Source organism: Mustela erminea, chromosome 11 (genome assembly GCF_009829155.1).
Source record: "Mustela erminea isolate mMusErm1 chromosome 11, mMusErm1.Pri, whole genome shotgun sequence".
Lineage (NCBI taxonomy): Eukaryota > Metazoa > Chordata > Mammalia > Carnivora > Mustelidae > Mustela > Mustela erminea.
Window position 1 is genome coordinate 89,319,266 of NC_045624.1, and position 20,341 is coordinate 89,339,606.

General features: G+C 35.6%; 1 protein-coding gene across 3 annotated transcripts in view; it reads right to left on the reverse strand.

Moving 5' to 3' along the window:
- The window catches only part of COG5 (component of oligomeric golgi complex 5), a 293,532-nt gene that overhangs the window by 51,824 nt on the left and 221,367 nt on the right, over nucleotides 1-20,341 (reverse strand). For all 3 annotated transcript variants that reach the window (XM_032304091.1, XM_032304089.1, XM_032304090.1), the window contains 3 exons: nucleotides 18,888-19,092; nucleotides 10,593-10,754; nucleotides 8,534-8,633 (listed from right to left, as the gene is read on the reverse strand). In XM_032304091.1, coding sequence (XP_032159982.1) covers nucleotides 8,534-8,633; nucleotides 10,593-10,754; nucleotides 18,888-19,092 — 467 coding nt within the window. The remainder of the gene's footprint in view (nucleotides 1-8,533; nucleotides 8,634-10,592; nucleotides 10,755-18,887; nucleotides 19,093-20,341) is intronic.

Sequence of the window (20,341 nt, forward strand, 5' to 3'; positions counted from 1 at the left end):
AGGCTCTCTGCTCGGCGGAGAGCCTGCTTCCCCTTCTCTCTCTGCCTTCCTCTCTGCCTACTTGTGATCTCTTTCTCTGTCAAATAAATAAATAAAATCTTAAAAAAAAAGAGAGAATGTGATAAGGGGTCAAAATACATATCATCAAATGAAGTATACAGAAAAAGGCTTATACGTTTTTTAAAGTAATATTCATATTAATTAAAATCATTAAGTGACTCATGATAGTAATAAATTTCTATCTTTTGGCTATGAAATTGATACTGAATGCCATAAAAACTTAATACACACTTGGGAGAAGATATTTGCCAATCATGTATCATAAGAGGTTAATATCCTGTATATATTAAGAACTCCTACAACCCAACAGCAAAAACAAAAAATCCAATTAGAGTTTAGATCTGAATAGACAACCACAATTATATTATGGTATCTCATACCTACTGGAATGGTTAGTATCAAAAAAGACAAAAAATATAACAAGCATCGGTGAGGATATGAAGAAAAAGCAACTGTTGGGCACTGCTGTTGGGAATATAAATTGGTGCAGCCCCTGTGGAAAACATTACGGAGCTTTCTCAAAAGGTTAAAAATAGAATTATCATACGGATCTACTTCTACTTCTAATTCAACTTCTGGGTATTCACCCACAGAAAATCACTATTTTTTTTTAAAGATTTTATTTATTTATTTGACAGAAGAGAGACACAGCGAGAGAGGGAACACAAGCAGGAGGAGTGGGAGAGGGAGAAATAGGCTTCCCGCCAAGCAGGGAGCCTGATGCAGAGCTTTGTCCCAGGAGCCTGGGATCATGACCTGACCTGAAGGCAGACACTCAATGACTGAGCCACCTGGGCACCCCTGAAATCACTACCTTGAATAGATACCTACACTCCTATGTTCCTTGCAGTATCGTTTACACTAGCCAAGACATGGAAAAAACCTAAATGCCCACAAATGGATGACTGGATAAAGAAATTTGAGATGTGTATAAATATATGTGTGTACACACTCTCTCTCACACACACACACACACACACACACACACACACACACTTAAGTAGACACATACACATATTCATACATACATCACATATATACATGTATACATACATATACACAATGGGATAATATTCAGCCATTAAAAGAGGAAGGAAATCCTGCCATTTGTGACAACAGGGGTGGACCTTAAGGGCATTATGCTAAGTCAAATAAGCCAGACAGAGAGTCAATACTGCAATGTATCACTTCTATGTGTAATATTTTAAAAAGAACTTAGATACAAAGAACAGATTGGTGATTGCTAGAGGCAGGGGGTAGGGGAAATTGGATGAAAATGGTAAAAAAATAAAAAACTCTATCATAAGTAAGTCCTAGGAATATAATATATAGCAGGGGACTACAGTTAACAAAACTGTATTGTATACTGAAAACTACTAAAAGACTAAACCTTGAAAATCTTCACCACGATAGGGATGCCTGGCTGGCTCAGTTGAAAAAGCATGTGACTCTTGATCCTGAGGTCATGAGTTCAAGCCCCACATTGGGTGTACAGATGACTTTAAACAAACAAACAAACAAACTTAAAAAAAAAAGTTCTCACCACAAGAAAAAGAAATTAGGGGCGCCTCAGTGGTACTGTTGGCTAAGCATCAGACTCTTGGTTTCAGTTCAGGCAGTAATGTTAGGGTCACTGAGATCAAGCTCCGTATCAGGCGGGGAGTCTGCTTAACTTTCTCTCTCTCCACCCACCGTTTTCTCTCACTCTCTAAAAAAAAAATCTATCTATCTGTCTAGATAGATATATATATCTATAACTTTAAAAAATTATGTTGTATACCTTGTGCAGCTAAAAATAATACAGCTGACTCTTGAACAACATGGGTTTGAACTGTGCAGTTCATTTTTTCCAATAAATACAATATTGTATTATAAACATATCTTCCCTGTGATTTTATTAATAATACATTCTTTTCTCTAATTTATATTAAGACTATAGTATATGATACACATGACATACAAAATATGTGTTGACTGCTTAGTGTTATTTGTAAGGATTCTGGTCAACAGTAGGGCCACTAGTAGTTATGTTTTTAGGGAGTTATATGCGGATTTTCAACTCCATTTTTAATAGCTCAAAAATATACATACACCTATAAATAGGTATTTTAAAAAATTTAATACATACTGACAGGATTCAAGTAGGGGGATTCAGGAATAAAAAGAAAAGTCCATGAACTCTCTTGTCTTGTTATCGCCATGTTCTTAATTTGGCTTTGTGACAGATGGCATGATGGGTCCCAAGCCTCCATCCCTGTCTGCATCCGCATCCTCTGCAGTTAATACTGCACTGTGGTTGGGTTATTTTGGTGAGCCAGACTTTGGGGAATATTTCCTCTTGTGTGCTTCTGCCTTCATCACAGGACTAAGCCCAAGAGAGCTTGCTGCAGGAGGCGAGACATGCAGAACAGAGCAGTGTGTTTAACTATGGTCGAAGTCAGCCTCCGTCAGCAGCCAGCCTGCTGTGAGTAAACCCAGCCAAGATAAGCAAAGTCACTTAGTGCCCTCCACCTGCCTGGGGAAGTATGAGTACTCAGCGTGTATGTATGGTATGCCATCCAGGTGTTGTGGTGGTCTGTCAGGCAATGTTCTCAGGGCAACAGATAATACACACTTTGCAGGCTTTAGTCAGCAACTTTGCATTTTTTACTTTCTTTGGAAAATACCGCCCAATGACAATAACCTTTTTTTTTTATTATTATGCTCAGTTAGCCAGCAGACAATAACCATTATTTGATATTTTCCTCTGTCTTCACTCTGGCTTGCTGAATCTTTGACTAACATGACCATTTACTACTGACCTGGCAGAGCCCACAGAAAATCAAGCTCTCACAAGTCTGGGAAGCGAGTCAAAAAACGATCTCAAAGGAAAGGAGGAGTGATCCTAAAGTAGTTCAATGCAAGAATGGAGGTATGAGGGACGCCTGGGTGGCTCAGTTGGTTAAGCAGCTGCCTTCGGCTCAGGTCATGATCCCAGTGTCCTGGGATCAAGTCCCACATCGGGCTCCTTGCTCAGCGGGGAGCCTGCTTCTCCCTCTGCCTCTGCCTGCCATTCTGTCTGCCTGTGCTCGCTCTCTCCCCCCCTCTCTCTCTGATAAATAAATAAAATCTTAAAAAAAAAAAAAAAGAATGGAGGTATGAAAGAGAGAAAGGTTATCTAAGCATCAAGACAGTAGGTAAGCCAAAGGGCTCAGTCTGTTTGTATTACAGCTAAAGTGCCTTTGGGCTGAAGAATCTGCTGATATGTTTTATATCTTTGCACTTAATATAAAAACTCTTTCAAGTTATTTTTAAAATATAAAATATAAAAACTCTTTCAAGTTATTTTTAAAAACCTTTTATTATTTTAATGTTAATAAAATAAATTATTACCATTTGATACTATACGGAGCAGCATCCAGGTAGATGACATTTAAATCTGCATTAAATAATCTGTTTAAAACTAAGAAAGTTGAACCCACGTATCTCTCTATCATCATTTAAATATCACACGTGTAGGTTTTCTTCCACTATGGGAATGTCAAGTCTCCAAATTGCTTAAGAAATTACACAAAGAATAAAGGGTATATTTACAAAGCTTTAAAAAAAAAACAAACCAAAAACCCAAAACCCTACTGCCATCTAGTACTATCAACCTCATACACAGCTACTGACCTGCATTAAAGTTGAAACTGCCCCTTAAATGTCATTCCTATTATTGTTTCCATTTAAATGGTCTGCAACCTAATTAAATGCCAATCTACTTTCTCACAGTTTATAACATCTGACATTTACACCAAGATTCTAGATGTCAACCCCTGAAACCATCAGATAATACTTACTGTTGGTCACTGTCCTCACAGTTTACCTTTTAAAAGGACTACTTACTAGTGTATTTGATATCACAAGTTCACAAGCCTGTAAGGGTTTATAAAGTACCACAATAACTCTTTCACATACTAATATTTTAATTTCATTTTAATATACAGAGGACAAGGAAAACATCGATTCAAACTTAAAATAGCAAGGTCAAGTGACATTTTCTTCTAAAGGTCACATTTCAGAACTATACAAACAAATTACAAATATATAACCATTAAATAATCAGTTTGCTCAGTTCAGTCATAAACTATAATATCTATACCTACAGGTATGTATTTTGAACATAAAATTCTACTTAGCAAATTAATTATAACTTCACAACTGCTATCAAAACAAGTGAATAAGAACTTTTAAATAAAGACAGTCTAAAAAGCACGCCTCTCCTTTTCATAAAAGGGCACCTAAGAAGCTGATATTCACATTATACACTAAATTAAATACATACTAGAGGTGGTAAAACCTTACTGGTTATAACTCACATAAGAGAATTCAAGGTTAAATCCCTGTTTTTCTAAACTAAACTACTAAACTATCTAAGTATCTGCTAAGCTCTAAATGTTTGCACCCTTCCCACTCACTCCACCCCAGATCTATACCTTGAAACCTAATGCCCAAGGAGATGGGGTCTTTGGGAGGTGATTAGGTCACGAGAGTGGAGCACTCATGAATGGGGTTTATACCCTTAAAAACGAGGTTTAAAAAAGCCCCCTAGCCCCTCTGGCCTGTGAGATTTCATGGAAAAGGTAGCCATCAGTGAACAAGTAAATGGGCATCAAATCTGCTGGCGCCCTGATCTTGGACTCTGCAGGCTCCAGAACTGTGAGCAATACATCAATGTTATTTGTAAGTCACCCAGTTCGTATCATATTGTTATGGGCCAAGGCACTATCCGTTAAGACCACAGAAGTTAAATAAACTATAACACATACATAAAATAAATCATGCATGTATTAAAGTAGATTTAGATCTCTATCTCATATTGTAAAGTAAATCACAAAAACAATCCTACTTTTCTCAAATAAAAAACAATGTAGCTATGTTGAGGTATGATACAGTTTAAAGCTTGGTCTAGAGTCAAATCTGAATTTAACTGCTAGTTGCAACACTTGCTGGCTTTCTACTTTCAGCAGTCTGTTTTGGGCATGCTATTAAATTTTCTTAGTCTCAGTTTCTCCCTTCTGTGGTGGCAGATATTGATTCTTCCATTTCACAGGATTGTTGTGAAGTAAATGAGATAAGATACATAAATGGCCTGGCATAACCCAAGCCACTATAAAATGTTTAATAATCGTTATTTTCGTGGCCATTCCCTAACCTCAAGAAATAAATTCTCTGTGACCATTTAAGAGTCAGAAAAAGGAACTTAAGAATTTGTCCCCATGGAGTTCGTATGACCTGTCCCTAGGTTTGTATGACATATAACTTTGGTGATTTATAAAAGAAAAGCCTTAGGGGTGCCTGGGTGGCTCAGTGGGTTAAAGCCTCCGTTTTGGCTCAGGTCATGATCCCAGGGTCCTGGGATGAAGCCCTGCATCAGGCTCTCTGCTTGGCAGGAAGCCCGCTTCCCTTCTTCTCTCTGTGTGCCTCTCTGCCTCCTTGTGATCTTTATCAAATAAGTAAATAAAACCTTTAAAAAAATAATAGAAAAGCCTAGAAAAACTAACACATTTGTAATGATAAAATTATTTCAGATTATTATAAGCATATACATGTACTACATACATATAATTTATATGTCATGCTCCCCTATATCCTAGAATATTAAAATAAGGAAGGTGAAAAGAAATAATACTACTTTTCTAAGCCTGTGGAAGAATTTATCTAAATACACACAGTGATCGAGATGACCACAAAAATGGTCCATAGAAGGGATCAACTTGAAAAATCCTATTAATTCCTGGTAGGAATTAAAGGTACAGTTAAGTATATGAAAATGATTTGATACCCAACAAACCTGCACAACTGACCTTTAGTGAAATAAATTTAGGATTCTGGAAAGCTGTTCATTCTACATCTCAGGTTCTACATTTATAAGTCCCCCCTTTTGAAAACATGTTTGTCTTGAAAATTTCAGCTTTCCTTCATCTCACTGCTTGGACATTCCATTAAGGATCTGATTTCTGTCACTTTCCAACCTTGTGGACTTATATTTTTCATCTATAAAAAGAATCCTCCATTTATAGAAATATGTCATACCATATTTTAAGTCAACATTTCCATTTACAGATAAAGTAGCTATTCTACTTCAAATTTGTTTCAAGTCTTTCTCCCACCGAAGGAGGGAGGCTATTTTCCTCTGAATGTTTTTAGTTAAATAAGTCTAAAAGAACAGGAATACAGCAAGATCAAAGAATAAAACCCAATAAATTTAAAAACATAAAGGAGTAACAGAAATAGTACAATTAGACCAAAATGAGAGATGTACACTAAAATGTTACTTGAGTCCTTAATCAATACTATATTTGAAAAATAAAGCATATGATGTTTTTTCTACACTTAATGCTTAGGATCTCTTTAGGCACTAAAGTCAAAGTTGAAAATGACTTTCTGATTAGCCTTCAGCATTATAAGTTTCGTAAGCCAGAGTAATTTAGGGTCATAGACCCTCTGACCACCAGTACCAATTCAGTCAAATGTTTGTTGATACATTTTCATTTCAGCAAAGCCTTTTACCATTAGTGTCTTTTTTTTTTTTTTTTTGAAGATTTTTATTTATTTGACAAAGAGCAAGAGCAAGCACAAGCAGGGGGAATGGCAGGCAGAGGAAGAGGGAGAAGCATCCCCTCTGCTTGGCAGGGAGACTGACACAAGGCTCAATCCCAGGACCCCAGGATCATGACCTGAGCCGAAGACAGACACTTAACCAACTGAGCCACCCAGGAGCCCCTACCATTAGTATTTTAACTGAAGTTACATTTACCACGTTGGTACCATGTTACCATTACCACTACCATCTCCTGCAGCAGAAAAGCAAAATATTTTCTATGCAATGCTTGTTCTTCCTTATAATATTGTTCTCAGGTGGGACCATCAAATGATTTTTTTTCTCCTGACATTTTCAGTAATTACACAGATTCTACAGGATATTAACACTGAAATTCATTTATAGCAACAAACCATGTTTTTAAAAAGCAATGAACATCATAAAGAAGCTTCTATTAAAAAGTTTGAGAGAAAAATAGTCATTTAATTACCTACATAAGAGCTACCATGGTCTGTGTAGAGCCAGTTTTCAATAAACAAAGTTTTAAAAAGCTGCTTCTAAATTGCTTGTCAAGGCTACAAGAACAACTGAATGGAAAACAGCATATTAATAGGCAAACAAAATGTGGCCATCCAATGGAACTGAAAGTCTCATGATATGACTGTTCCCACCAAGGATCATTTTATGCAAATTCCTTCAGTTCAGTTTGTCATCAGCCTACACTAAAAATCATTCCCAAACCAACTAGAACTACCAGGATGTTGGTAAAACCACATTACTTCATTTTATGATGTTTCATTTGGAAGCAGTCAGAGAGGCTAAAGTGAAAACATGGTTGGGTCACTCCTGTAAAGACAGTAGAGATTTTGGCACATTCCTTAAAATTCATCTATCAGCACAGCTGAAAATGTTCTAAAGCCTTGTTCCTTGGATTCAGTTGGAATTCAAAGTATATACTAGTTATATATATACTAGTATATAAAGTACACATATACTAGTTAAACATGTGTGCTTAACTTTAAAACATTAATGCACAGAATTAGGATTATAGTTCAGCTAATTACCCAATATTTTAAATATAAATAATTTTTTTTAAAGATTTTATTTATTTATTTATTTGACAGAGAGAGATCATGAGTAGGCAGAGAGAGGAGGAAGCAGGCTCCCTGCTGAGCAGAGAGCCCAAAGTGGGACTCAATCCCAGGACCCTGAGATCATGACCTGAGCCAAAGGCAGAGGTTTAACCCACTGAGCCATCCAGGCGCCCTAAATATAAATAATTTTTAAATAAAATTATTTGAGAGTTAAACTTCCATGTTGTAGGGCTAAAAGCTTTCAAAAGTAAATCAACATTTTTTATCATAATTTTAAGCACTTCACTTTCTCTAGCCATTTTTTAATAGTTAAGTCAATTTCACAATTCACAATTTCACAACAGATAACTGCATGAATGATATCTGGAGTAAGTGGTAACAACACGAGAATTTTGATCAATCTGAGATAATTATTTATATATGTAAAAATATATAAAAATTTTTAAATAATTTATATAATTATATAATTATTACTAATTGATAACTATTATGATATAAAATTAATTTTTTATAATATACATAAAACAATTATATATATAAAAATTAGGCCATAAGGTGGTACAGGCATTTTTTTCCTAAAAAAGCCTTAGAAAACCTTCCTGCATTCTAAAAGCATAACAATGGTCAGAGGGCCATTTTCCAAATAGATTTAACTTTTGGGAGGGGTTAAGTTCACCAGAAAGTTTCAAAATTTCTATTAAGTAAAACCACCAGTAAATTAACATTCAGTCAATTCAATATTGACACTTAAGAGTCAAGTAGAATCAGCAATTTTAAACAAAATCTTGAGTGCTGACATAAGGGCATCACTTACAAGCTGCTCTGATTTTACACCATACAACTGGACCGTCTTTGCCACGTTTTTGGACACAGCTAATGTGAGGTCTGCATCTACAGCGGCTACATTTAGTTCACTGCAGAAAACAAAAACAGACTTTCATTATTAGCAACACAGTTCATCAACAAAGTAGAGAACAACATATAAACTTAAATCCAATAAGCAATGTAGTGATTCTTTTTATAGATTTCACTGATTGCTTCCAAGAATTGGTTGCATTGTTTCTTTTTTCCTCCTAAATTCGGCATTAGGGAAAAGTGCTTTGAGATGGCTTGGTTAATGACCAGTTTCTCATTAATAAAAGCACGTCATGTGTGGGTTCAGGCTGTGATTAAGAGAGTAAATTGTGTACAGATTTTTAAAGGAGCACTCTTGTTAATACTGATAAGTGCAATTAGAGACACTGCATATCACAGACATCTGCAAGGAAATGACAGCTTTTGAATGGAAATGATGACCTTGAAAGGACATAGGCTAAAAATATAAATTACACATGATACATAAAGATGCTCGGTTTCCGTAGAAATTATGTCAATCCATGCTATTTTGTAGAGTAGCTTTTTAAATATATCAAAAGCATACAAAATTTTAATTTGAAATTTTAAAATTTGAAGTCTTGAAGTATTTGTTTTGCCCCACTTATTTTCAACTTTAACACTGGATTAGTTGGGATTGCCAAAAAGGAAAAGAAAAAAAGTGTTTACAAAGACCATGGAAAAAATACTGCGAGTTAAAAACTGCACAAAAACTCATACATAGATAGAAAGCAGGAAAAGTAAATTACTATGGCTCTGAGGTAGCAAAATAAATCTTGGCACTTAACAGATTCTCTTTATGAAGAAAGTGAAGGACTTTGAAACACAGGTGCACACTGTGTGTAATAAAAATGCCCTTTCAAAAAAAAAAAAGATGCCCTTTCATAAATAGTGAGTCAAACTTTATTAAATTCTATTGAATACTGGCAATAACCATGCTTCCTTAAGCTTCATGTTATATTTGATTACAACATCGCGAAGCTGCCCTGAAGAATGGGAGAGATGCCTCTTTAACATTTCCATAAATAGGTCAAAAGATCAAATCCACACCCCCAACCAAAGGATCAAATTGAATCCAAGACTGTTCTTGTCACTACCATACCAAACTGATAACAGAGACATTATAGTAAAAAAATCTAGAGTCAGAACTTTGGAAAGGCATGGTAATTATGGAAAGATTCCAGATCTTGATCACATGGCAATCTCGACACCATACAGGTATGTCTGCAGCTGGATATATGCTCACAGACATTGTACCTGTGGCTTCTGGGTTCTACTCCACATGCCTGCAAGTCACCAGGTTCAAACCTATAGTCCAAAACAATCTAGACAGTCCTACACTTTGGTCCTCTATTGCCTAACTACTATTTTTATTTCTCAAAATGTTCATCTACAAATGTACAGACCGACTGTTATGACCACTTGTTAGCTGTGACAGGAACTGAGATAGTCTTAATAGCACATTCATCTGGGTAAGTGTAAATGTCTCCAGCAACAGTATAATTACATTGTCTGCAAGCACTCAGGTGGCACCTCCACGAGGATACCTGGCCTTCTGAGAGTTTTAAAAGCTGTCGCATTCTCTTCGAAAGCTCAAAATAGCAAACACAAGTAGGCTAATCAAGATTATAATCCTGTGTATGCCATGAAGTACTTTATGGATTTAAGATAAAAAAACACTAAGCTCTATGCTTTAACTTCTCAATTTGTAAAATTATTTTTGTGCTTATTTTACTATATAATATTTACTATGGCATAAAAATTAGGTTTACTTTGTATCCTTGACAAGATACAGAATAATTATAATAAGCTATTTTTAGACTGTATTTAAATGGTTTTATTAATTGGAATCTTAAGTACCTACGATATATGCACTGATTCACTGCACAACTCTTGATTTAATTGCAGGACTAACTACTTGAATAATTTGAAGTAAATTAAAACATCACTAACAAATGTGGCAGGCATTTCACAGCATGCCACTTTATAAAAACACGTACCTTGCTATAGTTTTAATGATACCTTCAAGTTCATCCACGGAAGGAGGATTGCGACCACCAGGGGGAAAAACCAAGTTGATAGGATCAAAGAGTCGAGATAGAGATTTTGATAAATAAGCAGCTTCATAGGGTTGCAGTGAGTCTTTCAAAGCTTTTTCTGGGCTGTGGGGACAAAATTTATTAAAGAATTCAGATCACACAAAACTAAATGCTATTGTATTAGGTTATAAACACCTTTCTTAAAAACTGATCTTCTATATAAAATGTTAAACCCTTTATGAACAAAAAGAAAAAAATTCTGTTTAAAAATGTATATATTTACAAATACATTTCATAACTAGACACTTATTGAGAACTGAACATTTTAATTTACACATAAATCCTATGTATAAATGTAATATAATACATGCCAGTATCTACTGTGGTAATTCTGTCTTTGAAACTAAAAGAACAACAATGTAAAATCTTACTCATTCTAATGGGGCTATGCCTTTGCTTAGGAAATCCAATTTTTAGAGCATATCAAAGCTTCACAAGAGACTCAAGTGTACAGAAACCTGCTCTATGAACTCGACTCTTTCCACCTGCTGCTGCCATTTCGCATAGAGCTCCTCTGTGAGAGGGAAGTGCACAGGGTCTAGGCTGTTATCAGCCCTCCAATGACAAACTAATAGAAGGGACAAAACAAAAAGTGTTTGGGAAAGTGCTATGATCACATAAATCCTCCCGACTGAAGTCCTGAACTCATTTATTTTACCATATTCTTCACAAACTGGAACTTGGCCTACTATACACATCTTTCCTTCTTAATCTTCCCATGTCTCCAGTTATCTGTATTTTCCGTTAGCAGTCCCTCTATCGGGTCTTTTATCTTTCCTTTGGCAATACTATTGAAATGTCTAGAACCATTATTTCCATCTGCTTTCTTATTCCTATAATTAACTCCTTATCTTCTCACATCGCCTGTGTTTATAATCCTTCTACCAGTCCTTCTGTTGTCTTTCTTTTTTTCTTAAGCCCCCTTTCATTCTAAACATCAACCTTAAAATCCTCTGATTTGCTCCACTGTATATGAATTATGAAACCTAGCTTTTTTTCTTTCCCCACACTTGCTGGTCATCTAAGGAGCCCTAGAGGTCACAATGCTCTTGGTTTGTACATCGTAATTCCATAGTTATCTCTTAACATTTCTCATTCAGTAAGCATTTCCCTCAGCACCTATTTACTGAGAATACTATGTACCAGGCATTGTTAAGTACCGGGAAGACGTAGATTACAAGTACTTTACAATGCAGGGAAGAAACGTGCAGGTAAAGTGCTAACTACAGTGATTTCTATAATAGGTGAAGATAGAACACAATGGGAATGGGGAGGACGGTGTCTCAATCGGCCTGACTCAATCTGAGTCCTCTATTGAAGACCATCTACTTAAATGTCTTCACTATTTTTGCTCCTTTCATTTACAGACCTTAAGAAGCCTCTTTCCTCTTCTGCAGATATTTCAGTTCTGAATTATAAGTACTAAGAGCCTCCTGTCTCTGAATCTGCACTAAAGATCCTTGGAGACTACGATGTCAAAACGGATAACTTTCTGGGGAGCTTGGGTGGCTCAGTCAGTTAAGTATCTGCCTTCAGCTCAGGTCATGATCCCAGTGTTCTGGGATCGAGCCCCATGTAGGGCTCCCTGCTTACTGGGGAGCCTGCTTCTCCCTCTCCTCCCTGCTTGGGCTGTCACTATCTTAGTCTCTTTCTCAAGTAAATAAACAAAATCTTAAAAAAAAAATAAACAAAACAAACCAAACTGATAACTGTTCTAAAACTCAACCTGTTTGAAAAGTCTGCTTTTATTTTAGCTTTACTAGGGATCTTCCATATTTGAGTCATCATTTCGAACTATTCTTCTAAGATCTCCAAGCTTGAAGACAACTTTTCAAACTCCCACTGTCCCCATCTTGTTTGCTCCTACAAATACTGTTAAGTCTCTACAATTTGCCAGGTAATTCCTAGGTGTGGGAAATATGGTAGTCAATCATTTAAAATTCCCTGTACCTCTTAAAGTTTACTAATGGGAAACTTAAGGTTGCTAATGAGAAAGACAAACACAAAAATAAACACACATTTTTAAGTGTTTTAAATATGGAACATGAGAGTCATAGTTTTAAGAGAAAAATAAAGCAAGCAAGCCAGAAAAAATGTGTTCAGCTCTCTCTCTCTCTTTATCCTATTTTGGATCCTATAAGGCGAGGGAAGTTTTGCTGAGCAGAACTGAGGAGAAAGAGAGAGCCAAATGACAGAGATTTTCAGGATAAGATCATTCCAGGCAAAGAAAACAGGAAGTGCAAAGGCCCTGAGGAGGGACCACACCAGGCTCAGTGCACCAAAAACTTAGAGGAGCAGAGCACGTAAGTGCCAGGAGAGTAGCACGAGATGAAGTCAAACAGAGAATGGGTGGAATAAATCATGCCAGTCTTTGTAGGTCAATTAAGGTGCTATGCTAGATTTTACTCAAAAGAACTTGCTCTTAGACCTTACTGTGATCAATGCTACGGAATCCTTTCCTATTCTCACCCTCCATCAGCCCACCAGGTCTGTCCTCCTCTGTCTGCAGCCAAGTATTTCAAGGAACTCTCATTAGCATCCTGATTTTTCTAATCCACCTTCCTTTCAAAACTCTTACTAGAAATACCTTATTTAGATGGTCTCTGTATCTGCTGCTAAGCTACCCACATATTGCAGAGAAAAAGTAATTTGTATCTATTATACATCTATGCAAACCCCTTAATTTCGAAAGACCTGAAGCACATGGTATTAACTTAAAATTCTACATTTGCAGCCCCTTGCTTTCTACAGGTGACCATTTGCCTCTACTTTACACTAAGACCAAACCATTGGCAATGGCCTTCATCGACTTGGATTTCTCTAGTTCTTTTCTCCCTTTGCGACTTGATCTACTCTCTGATTTTCCTGTTATCTCAAAGAAAGAAGTAGCTTTATTTCTTTTTCCATATCAAAACTTCTCAGAAGAATTGAATCTACTTCCTTTCCCACTTTTTTTTTTAAATAAACTGCTTTCGTGAGAGAGAATTCACATTCAATTCAACAATTTTTTAAACTGTACAACTCAATGGTTTTTAGTATGGTCACAGATATGTGTAACCATCACCATCAGTTTTAGGACATTTTTATCACCTCAGAAAGAAACTTTGTACCCTTTATTTATTTATTTATTTATTTTTTAAAGATTTTATTCATTTATCTGACAGACAGGGATCACAAGTAGGCAGAGACACAGGCAGAGAGGAGGAAGCAGGCCCCCCGCCAAGCAGAGAGCCCGATGTGGGGCTCGATCCCAGGACCCTGAGATCATGACCCGAGCTGAAGGCAGAGGATTAACCCACTGAGCCACCCAGGCGCCCCACTAACCCTTTAACTATAACCCCTTTACCTCTTCACTCTATCCCCAACCCTAATCAACTACTAATCTAATTTTTATCTCCACAATTTTGCTATTCTAGAATTTCATATGAATAGGATAAAAAAATTTTATTTTTTGTGACTGGCTTTGTTCACTCAGCATAATGTTTTCAAGGTTCAGTTACACTGTAGCAGGTATCATTCCTTTTTATGGCTGAATAGTATTCCATTGTATAGATATATATCACTGTTTTTTACCCATTGGTCTGCTGATGGACATACGGGATGTTTCTATCTTTTGGCTATTATGAATAATGCTGTTGTAAGCATTTGTTACAAATTTGTGTCAACATTTAAAAAATCTGCTTAATGCTTTCTTTTGTAATAAAATATAAAGTTTATCATCTTAGCCATTTTTAAGGGTACAGTTCGGTGGTATTACATATATTCCTACTTGACTGTGCAACCATTGCCACCATCCATCTACAGAACTTTTTCATCATCCCATACAGAAACTAGATCCATTAAACAATACTCCTCAATCCACCCTCCCCAAACATGTTTTCACTTGTCCAGGCATGTACTTAGGAGTAGAATTGCTGGGTCATGGTGACTGGCTTTAGTTGTTTGAGTAATTGCAAAATGATTTCCAAAGCCCTATGCCATTTTAGATTTCCACCAGCAATGTATGAGAGTTCTAATTTCTCCACATTCTTGCCAACACTTGTTATTATCTTTTTGATAAAAGCATCTTAGTGGTGTAAAGGAGTCACTCATTGTGGTTCTGATTTGCATTTTCCTGATGGCAAGCATATTTTCATGTGTTTATGGGCCATCTGTCTATGTTCTTGGGAGATACGTCTACTCAGATCCTTTGCTCATTTTTAATTGGTTATCTTTTATGTTAAATTTGAAAGTTTCTTCCATATTGTACACACAAGTCCATTGACAGATACAGGAGTTGTAAGTACTTTCTCCCATTCTTGATGGTGTCTTTTGAAGTACAAAAGTTTTAATATGTAAAATAGTCCAATATGTATTTTCTCTTTTGTTGCTCTTGCTTTTGGGGGTCATGTAGTTAAGAATTCTTTGTCAAATTCTAAATCATGAAGACTTGCCTGCATATTTTGTTCTGTTTTATATTTTTGACCTTATATTTAGTTTTTTTTTTAAATCCATTTTGAATTATTTTTGTTTATGGTGTGGGGTAAGATTCCAGCTTTATCCTTTTGAATGAAACCATCCAGTTGTCTTACCACCATTTGTCAAAAAGAGTATTCTTTCCCTGCTGTATGATCTTGAAAAGCTTTTTGAAAATCAGCTGATCATTGATACATAAGTCTTTTCTAGACTTTCCACTCTTCTTTCTTTTTTGAAAGACTTATTTATTTATTTGAGAGAGAGAAAGAGAACATGCTTAGGGGTGGGGGTAGGAAGAGAGGGGAAGCAGACTCCCCACTGAGAAGGGAAGCTGCCTTGGGGCTCCATCATAGGACTCTGGGATCATGACTTGAGCTGAAGGCAGCCACTTAACGGACTGAACCACCCAGGCATTCCTGGACTCTCAATTCTATTCCATTAATCGGTATGTCTCTCCTTTTACCAGGACCTTATCATCTTGATTACCATTGCTCTGTAGTAAGTTTCACAACTGGGAGACATAACTCCTACTTTATTCTCTTTTTTTCAATACTGACTTGGTCATCCTAGGGTACCTTGCAAATCCATATGAACTTTAGAATCAGGTTGTTACTTTCTTAAGATTTTTTTAATTTATTTGTCAGAAAGAGAGAGAGAAAGCACACAAGCAGGCAGAGAGGCAGGGAGAGGCGGAAAGAGAGGCAAGCTCCCTGCTGAGCAAGAAGCCCCATGCGGGACTCGATCCCAGGACCCTGGGATCATGACCTGAGCTGAAGGCAGCGGCTTAACACACTGAGCCACCCAGGTGCCCCAGGTTGTTACTTTCTACAAAAAAGTCACAGCAACTGAGGTGAATCTGTAGATCCATTTTGGAAATATTACTATCTTAGTGATGTTAGGTCTAGTGATTCATGAACATGAAATGTTTTTCAATTTACGTAGCTTTGATTTCTTTCAGCAATATTTTGTAGTTTTCAGAGTATAAGCTTTATACTTCTTTTGTTAAATTTCTTCTTTTAAGTATTTTATCTTTGTGGTATTACTGCCACATACAGTGTATCTATTAATGCCACAAATCCAACAATAAGCCGTTATAATTATCACTCTACAATCTGTCACCATTTCCATAGCACATTATAGCTCTGCTCTCACCTACATCCCTTATACTCTTATTGGCAAATGTATACACATATATTGCATTTCTATGTGTCATAAGCCCAACAATGCATTCTATACATATTTTATACAATTACATTTTAAATCAGTTAAGAGAAAAAAGGAGAAAACACGCATTTATAGTATCTCTTATAATTCCTAACTATCTTCACTGGTGCTCTTCATTTATGTGTACTTGAATGACTGACTGAGATGACCTGGTTTTGGGTCTGAAGAACTTCCTGTACTATTTCTTGCAAGTTAGGTCTGCTAGAAACAAATTCTCTCAGTTTCTGTTCGTCTCGTTACGTCTTCACGTCTCTTCATTATGAACAACAGCTTTACTGAATACAGGATTGCTGCTTCACAGTTTCTTTCTTTGAGCACTATGAGCCGACCACCTTCGGGCCTCCTCTGTTTCTGCTGAGAGGTCAGTTATAAATCTTTGGGGCTCCCTTATAAGTGGTGAGTAGTTTTTCTTTGCCTGGTATCGAGATTTTCTCCTCATCTTTCACTTTGGACACTTACACCACAATGTGTATGTTTGTGGTTTTTATGAGTTATTCCTACTCGGAGTTTGTTGAGCTTCATGGGTATGTACACTGTTTTTCAATAAATTTCGGAAGTCTTCAACCATTATGTCTTTGAGTATTTTTTTTTCTTCTCCTTTCTCTCTCTCATCTTATTGTGGCACTCCCATTACATATGTGTTGCTATGTTTAATGGTGCCACACATTTCTCTGAGGCTCTGTTCATTTTTTTTCATATTTTTCTATCTGTTCTTAGGCCTAAATAAGTCTAGTTTCTGGTTGGATAATTTTTTTCAATGCTAGTTCAAATCTATTATTGAGTCCCTCTAGCAATTTTTATAATTTTAGTAACTGAACTATTCAACTGCAGCATTTCCATTTGATTCTTTTTTTATAATGTTCATCTTTTTATCGATAATCTCCATTTGATGCAACAGTGTCATCATATAGTTCTTTACTTAATCATACTTTTAGTTCTGTGAACACAGTTCTAATGGCTAATTTGAAGTCTTATTCTATTAAATCTGATGTTTGGTCACTCTCACAAGCAGTCTCTGTTGCTTGTTTTTTACACACACCCCCCAACTCCACTGCCACTCAGTGTATGGGTCATACTGTTATGTTTCTATGTATGCCTCATTATTTTTGTTAGAAACTGGACATTTCAGATAATACATTATTACAACTCTGGGTACTAGATCTCTGAACCTCTAGGGTTTGTTATTGTTATTTGCTTGTTTTGTGACTGGCTAGATTATTTTAGTGAAGTCTATTTCTTCTCACAGTGTGAAAGCTTTGTCAGAGGGCCACACCTTTGGGTATGCTCACATCACCCATGGAGAACAGTGGTGCTGACAGGGTTCTGTTTCCTCTCTATCATGGACCATGCTCCTTTTTAATTTTAAGGAAAGCACAGAATACAAAACAAAAACTCTATCTTCTGGAGCTAAACCACTATCACTATTTGTTGTGTATACTTCCAGACCTTTTTAGGGGCAAGAATATGGGTTTAAAAATAAAACTAAGCCAAAAATAGAATGAAAATATATATTCTATTTTATATAATATTAAAAAATGTATTAGGTCTTTGTATATCAAGAGATGAGTGAAGTTCTCTTGCTCCTCTTCCATTAGTTCTTATCGAATCTCTATGTTTAGCAGAAAAGTTATTGAAGAGAAAAATGTAGTTTCATTCTATCCTCCCAGCCATGCCATTCATTTTGCCAGTGAAAACTTCTACATCCTATATTTCACTAGCCAGAACTTCTCACTACAGTGGATACAATTTAAGTATTTAGAAAAATAAAAACTGAAAGAGAAACATTTATATCCACCCAAAATTTTTTACAAGGTAGGTGATAAGAATCTGCTGTTACATGAGTCAGCCTTGTCACACTAAATGATTCTGGTGTTTAAAGAAAATATGCAAACCAATCAATTCATTTGTTGCTCAAAGAGAAATTTGAAAATAATATTCTTTTTCCATTTAGGAGGAAAGTTGGCCGCTTTAAACTTACTGATATGATATACTCTTTTCCAAAGTTGTACCTAACTACATACACTGTATGTTAGTTGCAGTAACTACATACACTGTACTTTATGCATAAACTAAGACATTTCAGGTTTAATTGTGACTATACTCCGTTTTTTCCTACCAGACTGAGAAGCTATCTCAGCATAAGATTTCCCCTGTAGTTCCTGAACACACCAGTTACTTTTATATCATATTTATTCCTGTGGTCCATCAGTAATGATAGTATCTATTATAATTATAGGTATATTACCAATTAAAAGATAGTGACCACATATGCTGATCTCCTACCTTCTACTCACCCTCCTTGGTGCCATACTTTATATCAGATTCCAGTTAGGAACCAGGCTGCTTAACTAATGACTTATTCATTTATGTGCTGCAAAGTCTTCTGCAGTCTACATATAAATCATGATTATTACAAATATATAGAAGATTAGGATATTCCCATTCTCTAATTTTTAATAAAAACAGAAGGCAAAATCCTTATCATGACAACAAACAGATCTGATTAAATAAACATACTCATAATCCGGCTTTTTTGGTATGAAGATGTCTTGTGTGTCATCTTCCATATGTTGTAGGTCAACACAGAGGTCTGTAGTTCCACTTGCATTAAAGTTTCCTTGCATATTTTGGCTGTATTGTTGAAGACGCTTCCATAAGTCATTATAAAGACGTAATAATTTAGGGTATTCTCCTTCGAATGCCTGTTTCAAAAACATAGAAGCTGCCAAGCAAAATAATAACATGATAAACAATGTAATAAATGTTATATTATAATAACAAGATAATATAAAAAATATAAATATAAAATATATAATAATAAATAATTATTTATTATTTATTATACTATATTATACTAATTATGGTAGTATATAATACTATCATTATTTATTATTTAAGTAATAATAAATAATAAATAATTTAAAAACAGTAACAAGATAAACAATAAAAGCAAAATGTGGCAAATAAATTTTCTTTTGTATATGCTGATGCTACAATAGCCTATACTAAAGGACAAACCAAATATCTAATGAGACTTTTAAAAATGCTAGTAAAAGTAATTTTCCTCCTAAATTGACCACTGCATTTGATATGTGAACCATATTTTGAAGCCTAATCTATAAAGAAACAGACAAATCAACAATTATAATTGAAGATTTCAATCACCTCTCTTGCAGTAACTGATAAAACAGTACACAGAAAATCAGTAAGCATATGGAAAATCTAAACAATACCCAAACTCACTTAATTGATATTTATATAAGACTTCATCGAAAATAGCAAAGTACACATTTTGAAGTAGAATAACAAGACCAACAGTATTTGATGCCATAAAACAGTCGGAATAGATCTAAAAACCTTCAAGTTATACAAAGTCAGTAACAGAAAGAAATCTTCAAAAATCCTGAATAAGTACCCAGAAGTAGAATTGCCAGATAAGATATGATAGTTCTATATTTAATTTTTTTGAGGAACCTCCATATTTCCACAGTGGCTGCACCAATTTACATTCCCACCAACAGTGTACAAGGTTTCCTTTTTCTCCACATTCTAATCACTTGTTATTTTTTGTCCCTATCCCTTTTTGCAAGAATATAAAGCATACAAAGTCTCCTCCAGCCTAACTGGCTAATCTTGAATCCACTTACAATACGAAAATGACCACCCTTATTATCTCACAGAAAAAAAAAAAAGGTCACCCAAAAAAAATCCCTTCAACTTTTTACCCTCCATTCCCCTATAAATGTTTCTAGTTTTCAGCTTTCTGCACAGGAATCAAGTATCCATTCCATAGAACACACACAATAGAATAACAGTAATAATACTATCTTCAGTAACATGATTTACTGAAAAGAGTTCATGGGCTTTTGGGTGGAATTCTCATTGTCCTTTCATTATATCCCAATAGGGCTAAAAAAAAACCATTATGAAGTAGTCAGATAAGTAAAAAGTCAAATGAAAGAGTGCCTCTT